At 40.5% G+C, this 10,018-nt stretch overlaps 1 protein-coding gene across 1 annotated transcript in view; it reads right to left on the bottom strand.

Annotated features, from left to right (window-relative positions):
• The window catches only part of abca12 (ATP-binding cassette, sub-family A (ABC1), member 12), a 65,716-nt gene that overhangs the window by 34,898 nt on the left and 20,800 nt on the right, over nt 1-10,018 (bottom strand). Inside the window, exons 20-32 of the mRNA XM_034885265.1 lie at nt 9,692-9,804; nt 9,341-9,408; nt 8,763-8,911; nt 8,500-8,630; nt 8,107-8,249; nt 7,273-7,440; nt 6,805-7,022; nt 4,740-5,687; nt 4,498-4,604; nt 3,235-3,341; nt 1,898-2,097; nt 1,442-1,518; nt 356-486 (exon numbers count right to left, since the gene is read on the bottom strand). Coding sequence (XP_034741156.1) covers nt 356-486; nt 1,442-1,518; nt 1,898-2,097; nt 3,235-3,341; nt 4,498-4,604; nt 4,740-5,687; nt 6,805-7,022; nt 7,273-7,440; nt 8,107-8,249; nt 8,500-8,630; nt 8,763-8,911; nt 9,341-9,408; nt 9,692-9,804 — 2,560 coding nt within the window. The remainder of the gene's footprint in view (nt 1-355; nt 487-1,441; nt 1,519-1,897; nt 2,098-3,234; nt 3,342-4,497; nt 4,605-4,739; nt 5,688-6,804; nt 7,023-7,272; nt 7,441-8,106; nt 8,250-8,499; nt 8,631-8,762; nt 8,912-9,340; nt 9,409-9,691; nt 9,805-10,018) is intronic.

Raw genomic sequence — 10,018 nt, 5'->3', positions numbered from 1 at the left:
TGCAGCAAAGGGCCGCAGGTCAGAGTCAATTCCTCGAGCGCTGTGTTGAGGAGTAAAACCTCAGGCTCAGGCTCTACCAGCTGAGCTACCTGCACGCCCACGACTGTCACTTTAACCACACAACTGTCACTTTACCTTGCAGTATTGGTCTCCTTGTGTTCTTGTATAGTTTTACTAATCTTATTTTAGTTTAGTTTTTTTAAATTCGAGTTTTAATATTTAATCTTTTACTTTCTCTATTTATCCGTACCATTGCTGTCTGTAACAACCGAATTTCCCCTGTGGGGATCAATAAAGGTTTATCTTAACCTTTCATATCGAATGTGGATACATACTGAGGATGTCCCTGGCTCACCTCTAAGTTGCTGTTTGGCAGCGTGGTGTTCATCAAGAGGAGGAGAGTCGCTGGATCAAAATGACTGTGTTGCTGAACATCCACAAGGAAGGCTGTCTTATTCCTCAGCATCTCACCGACCGTCACCACTCCTGGGAAATAAAGAGATATAGGAGGAGAAAAGCAAGTTGAAAAGTTTATTTTTTTATTATAACATTGATACAATGTAATGTTTTTGTTGTTTTATATTGAACCATTATATGTAGTTTCACTTGGAAGAAATGGAGGAAACTCTAAAAAACTGAATTATTTTTGCAATGAGTTGCATTTTTCATTAAATTCTTAAAGTAGGTGGTACTGCTGTTCAGATATAGCTGTCTTTTTTTTATTACCAATTGCCAATACCTATTTAATGAAAAAACATTCTTTGAAAAGAGCCATATCTGGCTTTTGTTTTGGCAGAGAGGACACCTTCTGAAGCTGAAAGAGTACAGTGCTGAATGACAATGGTTTTCTCAGTTAGCCAATCACAACAAAGGAAGCACTGGTTTAATAGTTACTAGAGCAACAATCCTGGACAAAGTAACAGTGAAGAAATTGCCACTGTAGTAAGTTATTATTGTTAATTAGTCCAGCTACGAACAAAGCAGTGACACCAGACACAAGCGAGCAACAGGTGAGCTGAAATAAGCAGTCTGTTGCTATGGAAACAAGATTTGTGATCTCCCTTTTTCTACTGACAGTACACCAGGCATCGCCCCTTTAATGCAAAAGTGACCACAGCCCTTAATCCAAATTTTGGAAGGAACAAAACTCACTTTTTGGATCCTAAGTAATTTCTGTTTTTCTCCAAAAATTGATACATATTTAATATTTGCAAATGTGTAATGTGTATACAGTTTTGAATATAAACTCTTCTTCTGTCAAATGTGTTCATTCTTTTCCTTATTCATAACAAGCCAGCCAAAAAGTTATAAACAGAACAACAAAATCAGCAGCGAGAAGTCCAATACGTGTGGCGTGAAACGCAGAAATGTAGGGTCTACTATGAAAACTGTGTAATAGTGGTGCAGAAATGTAAAATGTCTATTTAGAGAAAGGCCTTACCTGGGGAGGTGATGTTGATGTTGAAAGAGCTCAGCATGCTGATGTTAAAGCCTAAACTTTGACTCAGCACAGAGGACCTGTAAACACACACACACAGACACAACGTATAAAGGCACTTAAATCAAGAAATACAAAAAAATATTTCTTAAGAGGAAACTTTGCCTTAATTTAAATTAAAATACAAATGCTGCCAGGCATCCTGCGGGCTAAAAGGGCTGAGGTGAAACTTCAGTTCAGTTCAGTAACTGTCTGACTTTGCAGACTATAATACTCTCAAATCCTGAAAGGTGGAACAGTCCAGACCAATCTGTGATATTATTTATCGAATGATACAGAAGTGATGAAAGAGGTAAATATGTAGACGATTGTGGGAGCAGCACTCTCTTTACAAATTGCTGCTCATCGCAGTGAAAACTCTTGAAAGAAAAACTTTTAGGAAGGAAGACAGTGATGTACCAGTCTGAGTGGACATCGAAGGTTTTAGGCTCTCCGATGACAGTCTGGAATATGGCATCGGGCAGAGAAGTCCCGTTCATCATCAGAGTCTCAACTAACATCTGCAGGCTGGGTAGAATAGTGTTACACAGCTGACCAGGCTCAACGGAGAGGACCGACATCAGCAGACGCACAGACTCTGTTTTCTCCAAGGTGCACACCTACAATGAATAAGTCACATAAGCAGCATCAAGTAAGCTTCTGGTCAAACCTCAAGAACAAACATATGCAGCAAAGATTGGTTGGAGATACTTTGCTGCCCACTCTGGAGCAGGAATATTTAACTATTTTGGGACTTTAGGGATATGGCTAGAGTAGTCTATGTTGATTATATTTCATTTACGAAATTGTTCCGGTGCCGCCAGAGGTTTAGCCAGATGTGCCTCATGTCTGTCACCGTCCACTTTCCTTGTGTTGGCATTCTAAACTCCAGTTCCTAAATGAAGACTACGGGTAACTGCTCCTCAGATCTCTGCAGGGTAAATCCAGACAGCTACCTAGGCTATCGGTCCAATCTGAATTTTCTGTTGCACGACTAAAACAACTTTTGAACGTAAACGTTTCAAAAAAAGAAGTTGCTTCCCAGTGCTATTTTGCAGAGGCACCACCATTGAGTCTGGCGCCAAAGACGATTATGATTGGTTTAGAGAAGAGCACGTTTTTCTACCTCCTGGAATGCTGTGTGGACTAGCCAGACCTTCCTCCAAAGAACTGTGGAGTGTAGGTCTGGATAGGCAAGACTAGGGCTAGAGTGTGTAATAAATCTATCTTACTGTGACTTGAAGAACTCCATTCCAACTACAGAATTTGATGGGTTTTTCTTTTGATGATTCTGTGTTTCAGACTGTCCCTTCAGGTCTGAGCAAAGCATTGAATACTTGTGATTTATGTAGCTCTTTTGGCACAGGCAACAATTAGCAGCTTTTTAGTATTTAATCCCAAAACATAGCTCTGTTTACCTACAAAAACCCATTTAGTTCGAACTGTAATCAAAGTCTAATTAGTGGTGTTGTTTTTTATGTGGGCTATTCATGTTCATGTTGATGCTATATTTTAATCCAGTTTGACCACTTTCAAGCAACACAGTTTCACAACCACAACATAGCATGACCAACCTAATAACACTGCTGAGACTCTTTTATCACAGGCACACACCTGGCCACATGTATGTCATGTTAAGTTCTACAATATTAAATTAAATTCTAATAATAACTGTGCCTATTAGAACGCTTAATGAACCCATATAGTAGTTTCAGTCATTCTGTTTTGATGGAAAACGGCAGGGTTAATGCAGAGACCTTGAATCCCAGGTGGCCAAAATGCTCTGTGAATTGAGGGTCCGTCAGGTTGATCTGGAGGAGCTCAGCAGCTGTTTGGATGATCTCTTGCATGAGCATCAGGTTCTCTGTGAAGGGAGGCAGAGAGTGAACCGGAGGGGTAAAAAATGATGACAAGACTGAGGTCATTAGAGTTAGACAGGAATGTGGGACAGGAAAGGGAAAAGACATCCCACTGGGTTTCATTACGACTCAGAATATTACGGAGCAGCATCGTCAGCCAGCGATCTGCAAATGATCTGCTTAAAGTGAAGCTCTGTGCAGGACTGATGGGGCCAGAAGGGCCAGCAGTACTAGATGCTGTCGTGCATTAAAACACATCTGACAGAGCCCAAAGAAAGGCACCACCTCAGGTGCAAGACGTGATGATAGAATATTTAATTAGGCCAAATTTAGACAATGGTGATATTTAATATCAGGATGCTCAACACATAGAGGCCTTTACAATACAACAGTTCACTCTTGGTGTGTTATTGTGAAGAATATGAGTGGGGTTAGGGAGAAGTGAAGCTGCTGCAGCTGATTACAAAGTGATTCTATACACTAAAAACATTATCACACAAGCACCAACGGCAATTAAAAGGAGGTCATAGATGTCCACTTGTGCGAGTGCGAGGGGAAACGTTTAGCGAGGGCGGACAGGATAAGTGATTGAATTCTACTTTGCTAATGAGATTTAAAAAGGTGCTGAGTGGCTTTCTGCTGGAGAAGGGCCATATGGCCTCAGGCTCTTTGGGAACTCAGGCTAAGCTGATGTGAAGCCTTCTTCCTCATATTTACAGAATTAATTATGACGCGCTATAATCATGTATACATTAACAACAGCATTAAAAAAATGTTTTATTGTCTTCCTATGGTCCTGTAATAGCCATGAAGGACAGACAAAACGGGCTGGCACTCTTCCATGCTGTTTGACTTTTTAATGGCACAGGCTGGCAGCCGGCACTCATACGTACGTACTGTCACAGGAGGTACTGTATGTAAACACAATCTGCAGCATCAGAGTGAGCTCTGCATTACTGCAACAATTAAGCATGTGTGGGAGGGGATTCACTGAGGATTCAGTAGCTAAAGTTGTTTGGAGAAACTAAAAAGGATAAAGCATCATTCATTTGAGGATTCTCCATTTGACTAATGAGTGCACTTCTCATTATAAAGCTGCCCTTGAAAGAAAGAAAGTCTCTAACTGTCCATACTGACAGAAGATCTGAACCAGTAAGTTACCTTCAGATTCACCGGCAAGTGCTCTGGTGATATTTTTAAGCAGAGAGGAGAATGGAAAGCCATCGGGAAGCATGCCGACAGCATTCGTCAGGAGATCCATAGATTCCCTGGTGTAGATTAAACACAGTCCATTTATGAATTAGTGGCCAACTGAGCAACATTACTAAATCAACATAACAAAAAGGCAAAAAGTTATTTCTTATTCTTAGAATCATATTTGGGAAGGTGCACATAAGACTTACATCTGAAACGTGCCAGGGAGAGTGAAGAAGGAGAGTGCCCCAAGGGCAGCATCAATGGTCTCTTCCCGAGATGTATTTAAGCCCCACGGCATGTCGCTTGTAGCTCCCTTCACCACAACCCTCAAATCAGGATTGGCAAAGAACACATTGACTGTCTCCATTATTTGTGTTGTGGTAGCAGGAACAGAGATGGCTTTATACATGCTAGGGTAGTCAATGTAGAACATGTCTATGAAGTCATCCATGGGGTCCCTTGCTGGCATGAACATGGCCTCGCGTCTGTTTCTGATCCTTGTCGTATGGTTACCGCCTGCCATTTCCGGCTGAAACACACTCGGATGGTAGTCCATAGGAGGAAGAAGACCACTGGTGATTACAAATTGTTTCAGGATTGCAATTATGTTTCCAGTGAGGTCTTTAAAAAGCTCCATGTTTGCTGGCATGTCCATGCTCATCTGGGTCAGAACAGACAACAGAGGCCTGAGGATGTCGTAGATTTGGGGCAGAGCCTGAGTCATTAGATCCAGTCCGGACGCTTGAGTGGAGGCCATCCATGCAGACATCTTGGCCACCTTCTGCACAATCATGCTTGAGTCGTTGGATGCCAGAAATTGCTCCAAGGCTTGGGAAAGCATAGGCTCACTCTCAAATAAATTCATGTTAATCACCACTTTGACAGCTTCCCTCATCATGTCGGTAAGAGATGTTTCATTGAGTCTAGAAAAAAATCCCTCCATAGTGGGGTAGATGTTGTTTGACTTGATGTTTGCCGAGGATAAGAAGATCATTGCTGCTTCTCCAAAGAGGTCCCGGGACGAGTTGTTGACTTGAATGAGATGGTAATTTTTGAGGATGTGGCTCAGTGTTTCCTGTATTGCTTCAATGTAAGGCTGGATGAATGGGGCCACGCTTACCAGCTCATCTGAGAGATTTTTGAAGGAAGACAAACTAAAAAGGGGAGAAATTCAACAAATGTCAAGTTCATTCTACAGATATAGTCTCATGTAAAAAGAAATATCAATATGAATTGGAAAAAATGTGACGATTGGAAGACCCAAAGCACTTCTATGGACAATGGACTAAGGGCTAATTCTTGCCTACTTCTTTTATGCAACACAAACCATTGAACACAGTGATACCAAAGAATTCTAATTTCTTAGCTTTGAACAGAAGTACTATTTCTTCATAATCTTGCTTTGTAAGTATTCACATAGTTTCCCCATTTCATCGTTGATGATAGACTGTGGAATCTTTCCGCTGTGATCAATGATCTATAAATTATGTAGTCAGACCTGATGGATTCCCTGTGATATGCAAAATGTGATCCTTATCACTATGCCCGGCTCATTATTGCAGCTGGCGTATAAAGGGAAATCAATTTTAGGAGGATGTCTCAGCTAGCTGAATCATAGTTAAGCTGCTATCGTGCAGAGCTGCCTGTTTTCAAGCAGAGTTGCATTAAATGAATCAAGTTAAATGCAAATGTGATCACAATTCCTGGTTTGATTAGATATGAATCGCAATGGCCTGAGTGGTGCATTGTGAAAATGTTGTAACAACAAATGGAGAGATGAGTCCATGTATAAGTGAGTCTGTGTCTATGGGTCTGTGTAATCAGGACTCTTTAATGAAAATTCAATGGAAATGTACAGAAAAATTCCATGGTCAAATAAATAAACAAGATACTGTTTAATTTGATCAGACTGTTGCATTCACTGGGTTTATATGGTGGCTGCACTATATTTTGATATGATTGCATCACCGTCCTGCCTGTGGCTACAGTGGGAGTGTCTAATGTCTCTACTTAGGCCTCTATTGGTGAAAACTGTTAACTGTGGGGCATTTTTTGCACAGGTAGGTTCTGAGAGCCTACAAGGTTAATCTGATGTGATGTTTCGTTCATACTCATTTAATAATTACCTGAATCTGGGATGCCAGATTCACTACAAACAACTGTTTCAAAGTGCTTTATGATGGATTTCTCTTTAAGCAACCTAAGTCATGACCGCAGTAAAAGGCACATATTTAGCAATGACATCATCTTAGTATAGCTGTAAATAGTCACCTGTTTTGCCACTGCACGTCTTGGAGCTGCTTATACCAGTAAAGCTGTGCCTCAGGGCTCAGAGGCTGGCCTGCAAGCTGAGAGAGCTGGCTGAAGTAAGAGCTGCTGAGCTGCTCGATCACAAGGGTGCTGTTAATGTTGACTTGGTAGAGAGATTCTACAGCCATGACAATCCTGGCAGCTGTGGTGCTCACAGGCATTGGTCCCACACCAATGTGCTGTACAGAAGAAGAAAAAATGCAGAGATGGACTGTTAGTAATGTAGCAGCTTTTTCTGTGTGTCAACACTGCCACCCAGTGGTGAAACTGTTATATGTAGTTGAATACTTTTTGGCACATATTTTTATATTTCATTCTGGCTTTGGAAACAAATTCAGAATGTAATATGTATGTATGAATGTAATGTAATATTGTTCTATCAAATTAGCTTTTATAAAAGTTCCTAATAGCTTCAATGCATCTACTTACACTTATGTTCATGTGAGCGTAGACGGTCTGGGCAGCAGCAAAGGCCTCTAAAACAGGCCGCAAGCTGATGTTGCACCACATGGCCATGGTAGCATAGCTTAACCCCGCTGCCTCCCTTACCGGCTCCCATTCCTTGAGAACTTTACTGCACTCCAATGTGCCGTTAGCCTAGAGGAAACAATGTCAACATCTTATTGTGTTTCATATGTATTGTTCAGAGAAAACCGGTTCAGTTTGCATGACAGACATGGAAATAGAACAAAGTGTCAGGGGGGACAAAGGCAAAGGCACTAGGGGAATATAACAATCTCTCTGTTTGTGCAGTTTACAGAGAAGCAAAGAAAAGGGAAGACGTCTCACACAGGTATTATCACAGACTTATCATGCTTATCACAGACTGACATACCAAGTACACACACACTCACACATACTGTATATGCATACACAATGTATCTGCACAAAAACTACTTTGTTTTGTGTCCTGGTATGAAGATGACATTGTCTGCAAAAAGCCTTCAGAAAGTGTAAATAAACATGTGGCTATGCAGGCAGGTGGAAAGGACAGGAACTAAAGAAAAACATTCCTCAATCAAGTGTTTGAAATTTCTAAAAAACTAGGTGTGCCGTCAAGATGACAGATAGGTATTGTTAATTGAAAAAATGCATGAAGATGTATGCATTGGTACAATAGCTAAACCCCCACCTAAGCCTCTCTCTCACGCATCCAAACATGCACACAAAAAGGTGCGTGCAAATGACTGGAACAAGAGACATTCATGCACAGCAAAACAGTATATCCAAAGGCTAATTCAGGGGAAACCGTGGCAGCCTAACCTGCTCAGCTGCTTGCACTGTGCGTTCAATGGCAAGCTGCATTCCTTCCAAGAACTCAGACAGGTTAAAATGACTGGTGTTCACAGACAGTGCAATTTCTCTCATCAGGGTCACCACAGGCATCTGAAGGCTTAGAATCATCCCTGGGAGAAGGAAAAGACAGAGGGTTTGACCAACAGGAATATCTTTACAATAAGGCTAGGTATATATAAGAAAATATGTTGTATTTATGAAACGGTACAGGAGACACCTTACAACAGCTGTTTCAGGTATATTTAAGATATACATCATGGTGTAAAAATGTGTGCTTTGCCAAGCATAACCATAACCAAAATGGGACATCTGTTTAATATTTCACATATACTGAACGTAGGTTATCAGTATCGTCCTCACCATTCTGTGCTTGTATGTTGCTCACTATACTTCCTATGATTTTCTCAAACAGTGTGACAACAGATGGGTCACTTTCCAACAGCTCTGTTCCTTTGAGGACTGACAGTAGGGCCTCTAATGTCTTTTCAAGCCTGTGAAAACACAAATAGCATTGGGTTTAGGGCAATCACAGATGCAACTGAATGTCTGTTTTTATTAGTAAAAAAAAGAAAAAAAGTGATGAATGTTTTTTTTTCTTTTTTCCAAGAGGTAATTATACTTACATGTCCCATGTGTCTTGGTCTGCCTTCCCAGTCATCACCTGCTCCAGGACAGGAGCAAGATTAGCAAAGGCCTCCAGAGATGGAGCAGTTATTTGTGAGTCTGGGTCTTCCATTACAAGTGGCCAAAGCATGTCTAAGAGTTTGCCCATCTGACAATGAAAAGGGGGGAAATTAGGGAGAAAAAAAGGTTACATTTTCACACACTGATTGTATGGGATTTAGTGCAAAACATCAACTACAAGAGTTTCGTTTCATGTTCGCTTTGGTCTATGAAATGCTATGAGAACATTGGGTTCAGGGCACATAAAAGAAAAAAAAATGTTTTGTTTGTCTGTCTATGATGATAAATTATTCTATGTTTACCCACCTGTAGATAGGTGAGGTTTGGAACTGGGTGTTGGCAAAACATTTCAGTAGCAACAGAGATGGCATTGCAATGTTTCATCAGGGTATTATTTTTAATGTTTAAGTTGCTAACGTTTCAAATGTTTCCAAACTAATTCACACCAAACTTCATTAAAATGAGAAAAACTAAATGAACTTTTAATACACGCATGTGACAATGTTTAAAGCCTTACCTGGCCAAAGATTATCTGCAAATTCTCTACTGATGCACTCTGAAAACCTGCCCAGAGACTCATGTTTCCTGAAATCACAACAAATATTTATTATTATACTACTATATATAATACTGAATATTATATTTAAATGTCAAACATACAAACATAGTCTTCCGTGTTAAACTTGGAGTGTAGCGACTTATTCTTACAAAGGACAACAGAAACGTTGTGCTACTTTTATCCAAAGCTCTTTTAGGCTGTCTGAATTCAACTCTTGAATAATGAAGTGCACAATGCGACCTCCACTACATCAGTGTTCATCAGGATTCAACATCTTCTACCCACAGGGACACTAAGAAGCTGACTTGCCTTGGCCAGACTCCAAGATGAAGTGAGTGATGTTAATGAGGATGGAGACGTAGGACTGGGCTGTGCTGTTTGATGGCAGGAGGCTCTGAATTGTTTTCATCTCATCCACAATCCTTAAGAAACAAAAGCATCAATATTTCAGATCTGAATCAAAAGGTCATCACGTCACATTCAAATCTTGTAAAGTAGTATTTTTCTGACATGCAAAATGAATGCAATTCATTTCCATAAACTAGTTTGTAGGGCAGTACAACTGACCTAGAAAATATGCATAATTAAACTTGTAATAAATTGATTTGTTTGGTTGGTTGGGAGCAGTGGAAACAA

This window comes from Etheostoma cragini, chromosome 11, assembly GCF_013103735.1.
Source record: "Etheostoma cragini isolate CJK2018 chromosome 11, CSU_Ecrag_1.0, whole genome shotgun sequence".
Lineage (NCBI taxonomy): Eukaryota > Metazoa > Chordata > Actinopteri > Perciformes > Percidae > Etheostoma > Etheostoma cragini.
The sequence above is the reverse complement of the archived record's forward strand: the minus strand, read 5'-3'. Positions and strand labels throughout refer to the sequence as shown.